This window comes from Theropithecus gelada, chromosome 11, assembly GCF_003255815.1.
Source record: "Theropithecus gelada isolate Dixy chromosome 11, Tgel_1.0, whole genome shotgun sequence".
NCBI classification, from domain to species: domain Eukaryota; kingdom Metazoa; phylum Chordata; class Mammalia; order Primates; family Cercopithecidae; genus Theropithecus; species Theropithecus gelada.
Genome location: NC_037679.1, coordinates 76,555,739 through 76,571,483, shown reverse-complemented (window position 1 = coordinate 76,571,483; position 15,745 = coordinate 76,555,739). Strand labels below are relative to the sequence as shown.

General features: G+C 47.0%; 1 protein-coding gene across 1 annotated transcript in view; it reads left to right on the top strand.

Annotated features, from left to right (window-relative positions):
- KSR2 (kinase suppressor of ras 2) overlaps positions 1 to 7,497 on the top strand; it is a 494,911-nt gene extending 487,414 nt beyond the window's left edge. Inside the window, exons 17-19 of the mRNA XM_025402906.1 lie at positions 818 to 949; positions 6,083 to 6,212; positions 7,360 to 7,497. Of these exons, the coding sequence (XP_025258691.1) occupies positions 818 to 949; positions 6,083 to 6,212; positions 7,360 to 7,497 (400 nt within the window). The remainder of the gene's footprint in view (positions 1 to 817; positions 950 to 6,082; positions 6,213 to 7,359) is intronic.
- Positions 7,498 to 15,745: the final 8,248 nt, after the last annotated feature.

Below are 15,745 nucleotides of genomic sequence, written 5' to 3'. Positions count from 1 at the left end.
AACCTAGGCATCATAGGTGATGGAAAAACAGTAGATTATCATTATTTGTGGATTACTGAAATGTATTTGTAATCCCCCAAATGAATACTCACAGCACTTTCACAGTTATTCACGGACATGCAGAGTGGGGAAAACTCTGAGTTGCCCAATGCACATGTTCCCAGCTTACGTCAAACAAAGGATGCTCTGCCTCTGTTTTGGTCTCATACAGAGAAGCCTTGAGGACAGAGATTGAGCCAGAGTGGGCAGCACAGGGTAGCATAAGACGCTGCAGCTCTGGGGCCAGTTGGATCAGATTTGAATCCCAACTCTGGCACCTGTTAGTAGGGTTGCCTCAGACAAGTCACTTAACACTTCTGAGCCTCATAGTCTGTTATGTAAAATAAAACAGAATCTATTAGGATAAGTTGTTTTCGGGAGTTAAAATTATAAACTATGTGAGGGATGTGTGCATGTGTACATATTTCCCCAGGAGCAATGATTCAGTATTCTACTAATTCCATATTCCAGTGACTTTATAGAACATAACTGCCATGAATAGCAAGAATCCACAGTGTCATTGAATGAAGATGGGCAAGAAGGTGGGTGCCTCAGAGGCAACAGAATTCAATGATGGTTTGGATCCTGAGTGTTTCTCTAGAGCAGCCTTCCCTGTACCTCCTACTGGGTTTCTGCCTCCAGTAGGTGATCAGGCAGTGCTCAATGGAGGAAGCAAGAAGGGCAGCAGAGATGGCTCCAGAGACATGGGGTCAGTGCCAGGGGGGCTGGTCCTCCCTGGGCTATGAAACAGAGCTCATCCTGTGCTTTGCTTCTCCAGACGGGAGGACAAACTGCGCATCCAGAATGGCTGGCTGTGCCACCTGGCACCAGAGATCATCCGCCAGCTGTCCCCCGACACAGAGGAGGATAAGCTTCCCTTCTCCAAGCACTCTGACGTCTTTGCCCTTGGGTAAGTGGGCCCTGCCCTGGCCATTGAGAGCCACAGCCTGGGCAGAGGGGCACTTGTCAAGTCTTTCAATGGTTTTGGAAGGGCCAGGGTGTACCTGTCTACAGGGCCAAGGTGGCTGGATTTTGGGGTGAGAATGGAGGAATCTGAGTAGGGTATACTAGAAAGAATGACCCTAACAAACTTGTGTGCCTGGTTTCCAATGGATTATGTGGCCATAACAAGTTACCCAACTCATTTACTTATTCAGTAGCTATTTGTTGACTGCCTGCTATGTGCTAGGATTGTAGCAGATGCAGGGGACACAAGACTCAGTGTTGTATTAGTTATGACTGCATAACAAATTATGCCAAAACTTAGCCACTGAAAACATTTCTTAAGTTTCTGTGGTCAAGAATTTGGGAATGGCTTAGCTGATTGGTTCTGAGTGGGCTTTTATGAGGTTGCAGTCAAGATATTGGCTAGGGCTGTGGTCTCATCTGAAGGCTCACCAGGCTGGGGATCCAGTTCCATGGTGGCCCACTCGCACGGCTGTTGGAAGGAGGCCTCAGTTCCTCAACCCTTGGGCCTGTGTATAGGCTGCTTGAATGACTTCATAGCATGGTGGCTACAAGCCTCATTGTCATTTATGATCTAGTCTCATAAATTTACATATCATTGTTTCTACCATATTCTGTTTGTTAAAAGCAAGTTGCTAAATCCAGTCCACACCTAAGGGGAGAAGAATTAAGCTCTATCTTATACATGATGGAGTATCAAAGAATATACTGGACATATTAAAACCACCAGAGGCCCCTACTCTCTCTTTCTAGTGGAAAGCAGATAAGGAAACATTCAACTTTAGCAAAGTATGATAACTGCTGTTCTGAGAATAAACACAGGACTGTGGGAATAAAAAAGGAATCAAATCCAATCTGGGAGGTCAGGGAGGGCTTCCAGGAGATGGTAATCCTGAGCCCAAGTTAAAGGTTGAGTACAAGGGCAGGGTGAGGTGTTCCAGATCAAAAGAATGTGCAAAAAGGTGCAAAAATAAAAGAACACATTGCCCACGTGGAAGAATATGTAGAAGGGTTGGGGGAGGAAAGGGAGCTGATGGATGAAGAGTCAGGGAAAAATTAGGCTGGGTGTGGTGAGATAAGAGACTAGAGAGGGAAGCACAGTCAATCCTGCGAGGACCTAAAGGTCGAGTTAAGGAGGTTTCATTTCATCTTCAGTGCACTAAGGAGCCATTGATGGTTATTAAGCTCTGGGGGAACGGGGAGTGACATAATCCTAATTGAGTTTTAGATCAGTCAGATCACTCTGGCTGCTGTGTAGAGAATGGAATGAAGAAGGAGAGGATGGGAGCCGGGTGTCCAATACCCAGGGAAATGCTGGCAGCCTTCACTGAATCAGAGCCTGTGGGTATGAAAGCTGAGAATGGACATCAGAAGCACACATAGGAGGTGGAAGCAATAGAGCTTGATCATGGATTGAATTTGGGTGGTGCCTAGATAGCTGCTTTAAGCAACCAGATGGAGAGTGGCATCATTCACTAAGGTGGAGACCGTGGAGGTGCAGCAGGGTTGGGGCATGCCAGGGAGGCAAAGAGGTCAGATTTAGACACAGTGAGTTTGAGCTATCTTGGAGATGACAAATGCAACCACCAAAACACAGCTGTCTCTACATGACTAGTATAGAAAAGAGGAGTTTAGGACTTGTCAGCAAGTAGGTAACTGCAGCCACAGACAGAATGAGATGTCTTTGGAAGTACAGAAGGAGAAGAAGGGCCCAGGACACAGCCCCAGGATACAGGGCAGAGTGCCTTGAGAAAGTATAGCCAGAAAGGCTTCTAGGCTCCCATGACCATGCAAATCCTTGCCTAATCTTGTCCACAGGTGGTTGCAGTGGCTGGGGGAGATAACACTGGGGAAGCTGTTTGAGAAAGTTGCAGGCCTGCAGATGAGTGCAATTAGACTTAACACCACCCAGAGATGTTACAGAGAGTCTTCCTTGGAAAAGGGCCCCCACTGCGTCCTCACTGAAAAACCCTGAGGAGATATTTCTGGAAGATCAGAATTCTCAACATCTGTTGCTTGGGCCACTTTAGAGGAAGTCAGTCGGCCTGATTATTTTATGCCCAAATCTTTATCTAGTTAATATTGTTATCTGAAACCAAATTGCAATAATTACGTTGGTATAGTTTAGTGTAAATTTAGCAAAAGAAAAAAAATGTGATTAACAAAATGTACCGGAATAATTGGTTTTCTGCTGGAGTTTTCATCTTCAGCAATTCTTTTTTCCTTAAAGTGAGTTTCTCTTGAAAGTTGGGTTTAAAAGGAAGTTTTAATGAGGCTTTTATTTCTGACACTGCTGAATTCTGAAGGACCCGGCGCTCTGGGTTTCCTGCCAATTAGGTGCATCCTGTTGCTGGGGAACCTCGTGCTCAGAAATGACTTAGAACAAAAACGAATTTTTTAAAGAGGGCTGAGCACTGTGTTAAGTCTTTTATGTGCACTGTCTCACAGAATTTTTACAAGCACCCTTCAAAGCAGATACCATGTTGCTCCCAATTGACAGGTGAGAAAACTGAGGCTTCAGATGGCTCAGTGACATGCCTTACAGTGATGATTGATGGTGCTGAGATTCACCTGGAATATCCTGTACTCTAGAGTTGGAGCTTTTAACCATAGAGCCCTGATGGGTTTAGGATTTATTTTGCCACTCAAAGGCCTATTTCTCTCAACTGTAAATCAAGGATAATAAATCCATCGAGGTGTTCTAAGAATTGAGTGAGAAAACATTTGTAAGGTACCCAGCACAGGGAATGACTCAAGACATCCTTCCCCCTTTCACATGAGTGGTGGATGAGTCTGTTGATGCCTCCTTCACCAGACTCCAGTCACCAACCACAAGCTTGCGCCTCCCAAATTTTGCATTTTCCTGATTACAAAGGACTGTTAAATAGGATGGAGTCTAAGCTTCCTAGTATAGCACGTTGGCTAGTGGCACCATCTTGGAGTCAGACAGACCAAGTTCAACTTCTGGCTGCCCTTCCTGTTTGCTGTGTTATCTTGGGAAAGACACACAACCTTTCTGGGCATCAGTTTCCTCATCTATGAAAGGGGGATAATATTAATAATAATGCCTTCTGTTTTAAAATTTAGGTTTTGTTATTATTCAGGCAGCATGAGGCCAACAGTCGTCATTGAAAAGATGGTTTGTTACTCACAGTTCCCAGAGGGGGCGTGTCACACCATGCAGTGTCCACAGAGGGCAGCACCAGGGCTGGTCTGGAGGCAGAGGAAATGTGAGGAAAATGTTGGGAAGAGCCTTTATTGTGGTTTTCTTGGGAAGGAGCAGGGGAGGCAGGGTAAGAAGGCTTAGGATTGACTCGTTTGAATGATTTCAGCAGGCTCATAGCATATAGGGGCTGGGGAATGTTGGCCCAGAGCTTGCAAGCCCAATTAAGGAGGTAGTTGGCAGTATGAGTGTGAGCTCTGGATTATCTGATTAGCCTGTGAAAGGTGTGTTCACAGGTGAGCCCTTTACTATCTCCAGGAATTGGCTATTCCTGGAAGGGGCAGAATCTCCAGGGTCAGCAAAGCCCCAAGTAGTCAAAGCATCAGAATAAAAAGACATGCTTAATAGACCTCCCTCAGCAAAAAACTTAGAGTAGTGTCTAGTGCAGAGTAAAAACTAAATAAGTATGATTATTTATTAGGATAACTATAATCTTTTAGTACCTTCTCTTGAGAGCTTTCTGATCACCTAAACTGACATTCCAACACCTGAGCATCACCACTCCTTACCCACCCCAGAGGTATAAGGTTGTCAGGTAGAAGGAAGATGTAACTATGAAGTGAAACCCTAACAATAGTTGATTTGACACAGTGCTCTGATCAGTAAAGAGGATAGCAGAGTGCTTTGTGTTCTTTAAAGCAAACTTACATGAAATCTTACAGTGGAGGAAAGATCACTTTCTAGAATTGTTTCAGATGTTTCCTAAGTTGGGGAATCTTGTGCTCAAAGCACTGAGATCTGTCAACATGGTACAGCTCAGTGACACCCCAGCATCCCGTTTCATCCACTGTGGTCCTCGCTGCTATTCACACTTCATAGCATCATTTATGCACCACCTGGCCCATCACCCCATTCATGACACATGCTACTCACTAGAGCAATCCTTTCTCCGTTAATTACAATGTCACGATTTGTGAAACAGAAGATAATGTGGTAAATCCCTCTAGAATAATCCTAGAATGGAGTTGTTTTGGCATTCAGAGTCCCAGATAAACATCCTTCCACTGCAATGTTATCATTATTCTCATTTATCAGGTAAGAAAACCTGCACTCACAGAAGTGGAGTGACATACCCAGGAAACCTACCCTATTATACTACTAGTATAAATAGAATCAGGACTTGAACCCAAGTCACTCTCAAACCTCTTTTTTTCTTTCCACCATTCTGCAGGATGGTTTATACTTAGGAAAAAAAAAAAACAGTATAAAAGAAAAAAATCCTAATCTGTCACCCAGAGTTAGTTATTGTTAACATTTTGCTATGCTTTACTTTATTCTCTTGTTCATACACATATGATTTTTTAGAAAGCAATATCAAACCTTACATACAGTCTCATATCCTGCTTTTTTTTAACCTAAGGTTATGTACTGAGCATTTTTTATGTCAGTAAAATTTCATTGAAATGTTTTTATAATAATACAGCATTTCATCTTATTTTATGGATTTAACATAATACATATAACCAATTCCTCTTATTGGACAATTGTGTTTTTACTTTTTTTCAATATTATATATAATTCTCTGGGAATATCCTTATAAATAAATTTTTGTGCCCCTAATTATTTATTTGCAATGATTTTCTAGAATCATTGCAAGTAGAATCAGGGACAAAGATCCTAATCACATTGTATTTAACTATTCATTAGAAGATATCCTGGGATAAACATGACTTCTAAGACATTAAGAAAGCTTTAGGTGTGTCCCACGTGGCAAAATACCTACCCCATGAGGAAGAAACTGGGGAGAAGAATGGGTGCCAGGAGGCTGGCTGGGTGGGTGTGTGTTAATAATGGAGGTACAAGATTGCAAGTGACACACCACACCAACACCCCTTTAACAACGTCTGCCAACAGCACAATTTGGTATGAACTCCACGCCAGGGAATGGCCTTTCAAGACCCAACCGGCAGAGGCAATAATATGGCAAATGGGCACAGGCATGAAACCCAACCTCAGCCAGATTGGCATGGGAAAAGAAATCTCGGTAAGTCCCAAGATAGGGCCAGACCTGGGGGATGAGGGGAGACACAGACACAGTCATAGGCCTTCTTTTTACTATGTGTTAAGGTTACAAATGCTTTCATAGGGTGACCAAAAAAATATGCATCACAACCTTGTCAGACAGCAGTTTGAAGCTTAAAAGGCAAGGCTGCTGCACTGTGCCTGCAATTTCAGGTACCTGCCACCAGGGGCACAGTAACACGTGGTCAGGTTTTTCCTGACTATGGGTTGCTGAGTTAGGTAGAACCCATATATCCCTCTTTTTCTGCTATTTTTAAAAGATATGAATTAAAACATCACAAATATTAATGGTTCTAATTTTATTTGCATCTACATAATGATTTTAAGGCATTATCTAACTCAGAACAAGACATACAGAAACAGAGAAGCCTGGGTATATATTAACAATCTTCCTCTAAAACACAGCAGGAAGAATCCTCTCTTTTGATCAGAAGACACACAAGTCAGAGAAGGAGTAATTATATGTTATGTTTTTAAGGATTACCTGCACCTAGGTGATGAAGAGATTACTAAAAGTAACTTTTCTTCTCTGACTTTGAAGGGCTCTTATAGTATTGAGATATGGATGGAGACCCCAGGATTCCCTTTTATCCCTTCTGTTAAGAAAAATGTCAAGAAACTGTTTGGGAAGTATTGTTGATCTCAGTGTATCCTAGACCTTCTAGAATAGAGCTTACCTGGTTGTTATTTGGGTTCAGAAAATACATGGGAAGAAGGATGGATGGATGGTAATGGATGGATGGATGGATGGATGGATGGATGGATGGATAATGAAGGATGAAGAATGAAAGAGTGAATTGATATAGATGGGTGGATGTATAGATGCATGCATGATGGGTGGATGAGTGGATGAATGGATGGATGGATGATATATGGGTGGATGGATGGATGAAAGATGGAAGGGTGAATTGATATGGATGGGTAGATGTGTAGATACATGCTGGATGGATGGATGGATGGATGGATGGATGGATGGATGGATGGATGGATGATGGAGGAATATGGAAATGGGACAGATGAATGGACAAATTGGTGGACCAAATGTGATGCCAAAGAGTAATCAAAAAGTCACCATTTATGTGTAATCACCACACATTGGTTTCATTTAGGACATTCTTCTCTTCTGCTGGGCCTTTGAACAAGAAGAGAGACCTACCTTCACCAAGCTCATGGACATGCTGGAGAAACTGCCAAAGCGAAACCGCCGCCTATCTCACCCTGGACATTTCTGGAAGTCTGCAGAGTAGGTTTTCTCCCTTAGCATCTCTCCCCACTGCCTTGTCCTCTGCCCTTTGTCACCTTTTTGATCCTCTCTGCCCCTTTTTACTTCTCCCCCAACAAGCTCCTGTCCATGTGCCCACCCTTTGGCAGCCACCCTTCCCTACTAGGTTTCCATTCAATGGAGTCTGTTTGGGGGTTTGGGTCCTGGAGTCTATCCTGTGGGGTCTTGGTTCCTGCAGCTACCCTGGGTTTCTCATTGCTTATCTCTTCCTGATGAAGACTGATGCTCTGATGAGTCTGAGCATCATGCAGTGAGGTGATGCCTGAACCCGCCACGCCCCCCACATGTCAGGTATTCAGAGTACCCCTCCACGAGGCCCAGCTTTCTGGAACTCTTCCTTCTGGGCCAGCAGCCTGCCCCTGTCACAGCAGATCACAGCTTCCAGCATTCTCCATTGCATGAATGCCAGAGCAGGAAAGGCTCTGAGCTTCTTACCAGAAGTATCTCTAGCTTCCTCATAAGAGGCTCCAGACCCTGCTCCTCCCTCTTGTTTCTGGCTGGAGATCAGTAGTTCTATCTGAGATAATGAGTGTGGCATCTCTTTCTGGGACCTCCCTCGCCAACCCCAGCTTCTGTGACTGAACTGTCTAGAAGGTAAGAGGGAGACAGGCCCAGATGAGGCTACTGAGGGCTCCCCATGGCTCTGCCAGTTGCTCCCAGGTATTCATGGTTGTGCACACTCACACGGACACTCTCAGGTACTCACACTCATGCAGACCCGGGAGCAGTACTTAAAAACGTAGCTCTATACAAATTCTTTCACACACGGCTGCACTCAGATCTATACACACACATCCGTATACAAAAACATTCCATGAACGCACACCCCCACATGGAAGCCTGCACACATAGGCAGACTCAGGCACATACACACAGGTACACAATCACAATCACATTACATGGCACATGAAGACATGTGTATATACACACTTGTACTACCATGGCTTACCCACTGAAGACAAGCAGTACCCACAGATATAGATACCCCCACCTGTGGGCGTGGTGTACCATAGCCATTGTCAGAGTCTTCCCATGAAGTTCCCCAAGGCAGCGTCCTGAAGAACAGATGTTCCCAGGGGCTGTGGACATTAGGAGGCTCTTTTTTCCTCCCTTCCCCTGCCGTTTGAGCTTGCTGAACCTGCAGGATGGAATCTCTTCGTTCCCCAGGGGCTTATCCTTTCCCCAGACCATTGGAAGGAGCATAAACTTTACAGACAGACGTAGATTGGAATTCCCACTCCACTGTGTAATAGCTGTGTGGCCTTGGGCACGTCACTCGGCCTCTTTGAGCTATAGTTTCATGCTCTGAAAGGTGAGGGCGGTGAAACTGCTCTAGCAGAAGTGCTGTGCAGGTTCCATGTGGCCACGTGCAGAGCACCTGGTGAGCAGGTGCCTCCCACATAGCAGGCACTCACTGTAGCTCAGCTGCCGTCATCTGCCAGGAGGGAGAATGAGCCCTGTGCTGGCAGCCTGGCAGGATTTACAATGGATTGGATATGAAAACAGATGGAAGGAAGCTTTAACAAGCAAAAACTCTGCCCAGCTAAAGGAGTGCTGGCAAGTTAGAGAATTAGTGTTGGAGCTTCAGGCAGGACCCAGCAGTTTAACTGAAGAGAGGGACTTAAAGTTTACTGGTTGGAGGGAAAAGCAGGAGGCTTCTCTTTCTATATTTTATTGTGGAGTTGGGCTGAAACAAACAAACAAACAAACACAGGACCAGAAACTTTGTGGTCTAGCAGAATGGGATGTTGGGTTCAGTGGAATTTTCCATTCATTTCCTCTTCCATTCATTCTTTGTTTATTCAGCCTATGTGTACTGAACATCTTTAATGTGTTCGACACTGTTCTGAGAGTGAGAATACAGCGGTGAACAAAATAAATGAGTTCCTTTTGCTGCAGTGGACATCAAAGTCTGCTCATAGCAGGAGGCTATGGTGTGGATCCCAGTCCCACCCCCTCTTCCTGCATCTCTAGCTGTTATGGAGCTTTATTCCAGCCCCACGCACTGGATGACCATTCCTAGTCCATGCCCAAGTGGGAAAAGTTCTGAGTTCAAATCCTGACTCTGCTGCTTCCTGGCAGTGTGTCCTTGGGCAAAACACTTAACCTCTCTGAGCCTCAGTGTTTTCATCTGTGAAATTGTATGATTCTGTCATAGAAGTTCATCACTGATTATTTTCATCTTTGAAAATATTCGTAGCCTGTATTGCAGGCTCATCTCAGGCTTAAATGGGATCAGGTATGTGTGGCACTTGGCACAGAGCCCAGCTTATAGTACGACCTCAGTTAGCAGAAATCTCTTCCACGTCTTCTTGCAGAAGACAGGAACTGTTCCTCTCAAGCCACCTGACCCTCTGAGAGGCTGCTCATTCACAACGGATGATATCATCATGTCCTTGTGACCTCTCACCACTCTCTCCCTTCTCTCCCCACTCCAGGCTGTGACCTTTGGACACCGGGACGGCATCCAGCTGCCTGGGCTCCCGTCACCTCTCCCTCCCTGCTCTGTCCTCTGCCAGCTCAGGAGGCCAGAGACTCAGCATCAGAGGGTACCAACCCTGACCGACCTGGGAGCACTGGACAACAGCTTGGCAGCCTCCTGCACCTCAGACTTGAGCCCTTTTCCTCGGGCAGGGTTGGGGACCCCCGAGCTAGGACTGAACCGGACCAGCCAGGGTGATGCATTATTGGTCAGTGCGGCCCAGGGAACAGCACAAATGAAAGCACTGCAGGCTGCACGTGGTGCCTTTGGGCTATGGGAATAGGACAGGAGGCCCCACGTGGGCGGGCTTGCAGCTGGGGCTAAGTGTGTGTGTGTCTGTGTGTTCGACGCTGTTCACTCTTGTTTCACCTTGACAAGCAAGAGCCAGACTGCCCCGGTGATGGGGCACCCCTCAGTTCTGTCTTTGTGTGGTGGTTTCCAGCTGTGCCATCTGGGAAGCTAAGAGGAGGGGTACAGAGCCGAGCGGTGGCTTAGTCAAGGCTGCTGAGCCAAGATCGAGTAGGGAAGGTCGGGAGTGGCTAAGCTCGTTCCTTTGGAAATATCTGTTTTCAGACACCCCAACCCAAGCCTGTCATGGCATGTGGCACCTTTGCGTAGAGCTCTGAAGTACAGTAGGAAAGTTAGAACGTCTTTTGAGTGCTGGGTCTCTCTGGGGGACCTATGCCCCCATTTCTGCTGTTTCCTCCTGTTCTCTGAGAGTAGCACCCCTTTTCATCTCACTGTCCCCACCTCCTTGCCATTTGGAAAGCCAAGATGACTTCTGAGGGGCTCCTTAGAGCTCACCATCATTCAGGGCACCCCCTGAAGTCTGGTCCCTGAGAATCAGGGCTTTGGGCAGGGAGTTCTAGGACATTCCTTTTCTTCCCTCTTCTCTGCTACTCACACCAGTGAAGCTTATTCCCCAACCGTGGTGGATGAGGGTCCTTGGGATACGTCCATGTTGGGTTATGTGGTTTTACCTATGATAACACGTTTGCAAAAGAGTTCCCTGCCTTTCACCCTTAAGCAGTCCTGTTGGGGGAGCACAAAGCGGGGTGTCATTTGTTACAGTTCTGCGTTCTCCACTCTAGCCTGGTGCGGGGTCCTGGAGTGGCTTTCCCATCGGAAGCCTGTGTCCCTCACCTGTGTGTGTTCCCTCAGTGCCCCACCTTTCCTCCCTCCTCTTGCTCCCAGCCTGGGCCGGCGACTCTTCCTGACCATGTTGGGGAAACCCCTGGTGTTCTGCAGGAAGGGTGCCGGGAGCAGGCTGGGCATGCAGATGGAAGAGGAGAGCCTCTGGGTCATTTGCCCATGTTCTCAAAGCCCTGACCCCCTGAATGTGACCTGGTACAAAAGGGAAATCTGTCCCCAAGCAGAGCAATAGCAGGAGTATCTGGGCAGTGAACAGGAAGCCCAGGGCGGCCCACAGCCCCTCTGTATTTCCTGGGTACTGCCTGGGCCTTAGTCTTCTTGTAGCTGCTATCTATCCAGGCATCTCCCTCCTAGAGAGCCAGAGAGAGGACCTAGAACTTCAAAACCCTTACCTGATCTTACTCCCAAAATCCAGACAGACCTATAGGGATCTCTTCCCCACCTTGGCTGGCTCTCAGACTGGTTCATGCTCTGGGGGCCAAACCTGCTTCCACACTGGGAAGAATGATGAGACTAGTCATGCTTCGCAGAAGCCTGGCTACAGGAAACCCCTGTGTTTCCCAAAGGGCCCTCCTGAATTGCCTTTCCAACACTCCCAGCTATCTGGGACTACAGGACTAAAGACCCCGGCTTGGGCTGCTCCTAAGTGGACATTGCTCTTCTGGGGACATCTGTGGCTCTTGGCTTGACATGTGTGTGTCTTGGAGGCATTTTATACATGTTTGCCTGAGCCCCAGCCACTCTGGGGTTGCTGGGGATGGCTCTTGTCAATGGACACCTCCCCATCCCAACACAACACTCTGTGTCCCAGCCCTTGGCCTGGACTTGCACCTGCCTTGGCTCTGCCCAGCAGCCTACTGAGTGCCTGAAACCCAACCACTCACTTCTCTTCCATCACACCAGGACTTCTTGGGTCCACGGACTCCAGTCCTTGTCATGTTCCCTTGTGCCAAGAGAAAGGATATGAGGAAGGAAAAGGCAGCCAGGGTCTACTACCCTGCAGCTAAAATGTCCACAAGAACTGGCACCTTCTCACTCTTGCCTCTTCTGTTTCCAGAATTAGCTAAAATATCCAACCACAGCCTTTGGCAAGGCCTAGCATGGTGTCCAACAATTGATTTTTCCATTCATTCATGAGCACCAGTTTGGGATTAAGGACAGGGCCTGAGTGATCCAGGGGGAAAACCTAGCCCTTTGTGGAACAGGGTGCCTTGAGTCCATCCCTGAATCTGTGTCACTTGCTCTTGACTTCTCGATCTTTCCCCACTTCACTACTCTGTCCCCACGTGCATTGGTCTCTGCTGCAGCGAGGCCAGGCTCCTGGCCTTCAGTCCCTTGCTGACACCCCTACCCTGTCCCCCCTACACTTCCCTGACTTGTTGAGAAGCCAGCTCTAATTTGCACACATTTAAATCCAGGAAGAACCAGACCACTGCTTTCCCTGCTGGCCTCCATCTTTATTCACTGATGAAGTTTTGGGAGGCGGTTATATTCATCTTATGCAGGGAGAAAAAAAGAGGAAAGAGGCTGTATGTTTTTACATCATAATTACCAGCCTCACCTTCGACTCATTCTATACAATCCACATGACCAAGATTTGTGTATTTGCCCTTGTCCCGTCACAGCTGCACGCAGGTGCCCAGTACACACAAGTCACTGACTCAACAGCGAGTTGTTCCAGTCTGTCTTGCTTTTAGTAAGCCCTCATATACACGGGCTTCCCAAGGGGACCAGTCCACAGGGTGAAGATTCACCAGGAAGCCTTGGCTTTGCAGAGAGAAACATCTCAGCTTTCTTTAAAGGGCATGTGGATTTGCACATAAATTTCACTCAACTCTTCCAGAGTACAGGTTGTTCATAAAACCAAGGAGTTTCCTTCTTGGCCTCCTGTGGGAGGACATGCTCCTTGTGTCCCCATCCCCAGAGCCAAGCTGGAAACCCAAAGTCATTGCTTAGATCCACTTTGTCCTGGTATTCCTTTTACTGATCCAAGAGAAAATTTTCATCTTGCCCTGGACCCCCCATCCTCACCCCATCCATTTTTCTCCACAGCTACCTTGGATTATCAGTCAACAGAAGTCCTTGACTGATATTGATCACTAGACTTTTGTATCCAGAAAACCTAGTTCTTCCCTTTTTCTCACTCCCATGCCATATACACACATCATGTCCCTCCCCACAAACACACAAAACCAGCCTTCTCTCACCTTCCACCATTCCTATCCCCACCTACAGCTGATCGTCAAAGGCACACAGAGGAAGTAGTAGACACAGAGCTCAGGCCAATCATTATCTTGCGAAATCTAAACCCAGGGCTGGCAGCCTATGCCCCATAGGCCATATCCAGCCTGCCAAATGGTTTTTACATGTTTTAATTGAGGAAAAATCAAAAGAATAATAGTTCATGACATGAAAATTCTATAACATTCAAATTTCATGTCAATAAACAAAATGTTATTGGAGCACAGCCACCTCTCCATGTACACAACCACGGCCGCTCCGTGCTACAGTGAGGGAGCCGGCTATTTGCAACAGAGACGATGTGGCCCCCACAGTCAGAAACATTTACAATCTGGCCCTTTCCTGACTTTGCTAGCCTTTGATAGAGAGGGTTGGATATGGCTCTCAGGGGAAGAACAGGAAGCTGGAGGGGGAGAGAACTTGTTTCAGTGGAAGAAGGCCAGCTTGCCCCAGGATTCAGCACGCCGCCTCGGGCAGTAGAGAACTCCCTGTCCTTGGATAGGGTGGAGCAGAGGTTGACTTCTTGGCCTGTGTGATTCGGAGGCAATTCAGGCCCTGAAGGCTGGATCGACTCCCTGGACTTTAATACTCTTAGTTTGCTAAGGGTGGCCATAATAACAAAATATCACACACTGAGTGGCTTAAACAACACGAATTTACTCCTCACACTTCTTGAGGCTGGAAATCCCAAGATCAAGGTGTCAGCAGGGTTGGTTTCTAGTGAGGGCTCTCTCTTTGGCTTACAGACAGCTGCCTTCTGATCATGACCTCACGTGGCCTTTCCTCTGTGACTGCACATCCCCATTATCTCTTCATCTTCTGATAAGGACAATAATCTTATTAGATTAGGGTTCCAATGCTTTGTGATTTTATTCCCATCCCTGGCTTTCTTTCCCCACGCTGGTTCTCAATCTTGAGTTCTCAAATATGCCCTCCCTGTCCTCATCCTATGCGCACCTTCACTTCACACATCCATCCCCTGCAGGCTGGTCTTGTTCCACTGCGCCACCAGTATGCCCAAGCCCTCTTCAGCTCTGTGAGGCTCCTAGGACTGCTGTAGCAAACCACCACCCACTGGGGCCTAAAACAACGGATATATCATCCCTCCCCCATCTGGACACCAGAAGTCCAAAATCCAAGTGTTAGCAGGGCCATGTTCCCCCTGAAATCTGTAAGGGAATCCTTCCTGGCGGCTTCTGAACTCCTGGTGCTTTCCTGGTCATCATTGGCATTCCTTGGCTTGCAGCCATGTCAGGCCAATCCCTGCCCTCATCATCTCTCTGTGTGTGCCTATCTTCATATGGCCGTCTTCTTTTAAGGACACGAGGACATGAGTCATATTGGATTAGGGTCCCACCCTCCTGAAGTATGGCTTCATCTTAACTAATTATATTTGCGAAGACCCTCTCTCCAAATGAAGTCACATTCTGAGATACTAGGAATGAGGACTTCAACATGTCTTTTTTTTTTTGGTGGGGAAAAGATGTGGGGAGACCGCAACTCATAACACCCTCTAAGACATTTTCTCTTGTGCCTTGACTGGTCCTCCAGTGTAGAACCCAGGTCCCCTGGAAGATAGATTCCCCAGAATTCCTGGTCTACAAGGTCAGGCTGTTGCTGTCATGCTTACCAAGCTTGCCCTAATCAACAGGTCCCATCACTGAATTCCCACAGCTCTGGATCTCAGTTCTGTGGCTGTGTGGGAGCAGCCTGTGTGTAAGTGGCTTGTCTGTAGCAGGACTGTCACTTGACCCCTGAATGTGCTTCATGGCCCCATCGAAAGCGGTTGGTGACATAGCATCTGATTTTCTCTATACTCTTGTTCATTGACAAAGGAGTGGGTTTTATGAGCTACATTTTGCTGTTTCCTTTTTTGGCTTTGCCCGTGATGTGGGGAAGTTCTCAGGCAGACTCACGCAGCCACTCTCCCTGGCTCCCAGCCTCACCTCCTCCCATACCACCTCACCCTTACCTGCACACACCTGCAAGGGAATCACTTTGAACTCCAAGGGGAGTGACAGGCAGCAAATGTCAGTCTGGGTCCTGGAATGTGGAGCCACAGTGAACCTCTGTCCTCTCTGCTCAGTGCCTGACTATGATATTAACCCAAATCCCAGACTCCCTTCTTGAGGCCTTGTAATCCATACCCATTCTGTTACCAGTTTAATTTTGAAACCAGTAGTGGGGCAAGTGGAAAATCTGCAGTCCCATTGACCTACTGGACTTGTCTTAGTAGTGCCTGGCACATAGTAAGTGCTAAGAAATGTTTACAGAATGCAGACAGAGAGGGTTGCTGGGTAAGAGTAAGACCCGGGCACAGGGAGTTAGAAGGGCACCA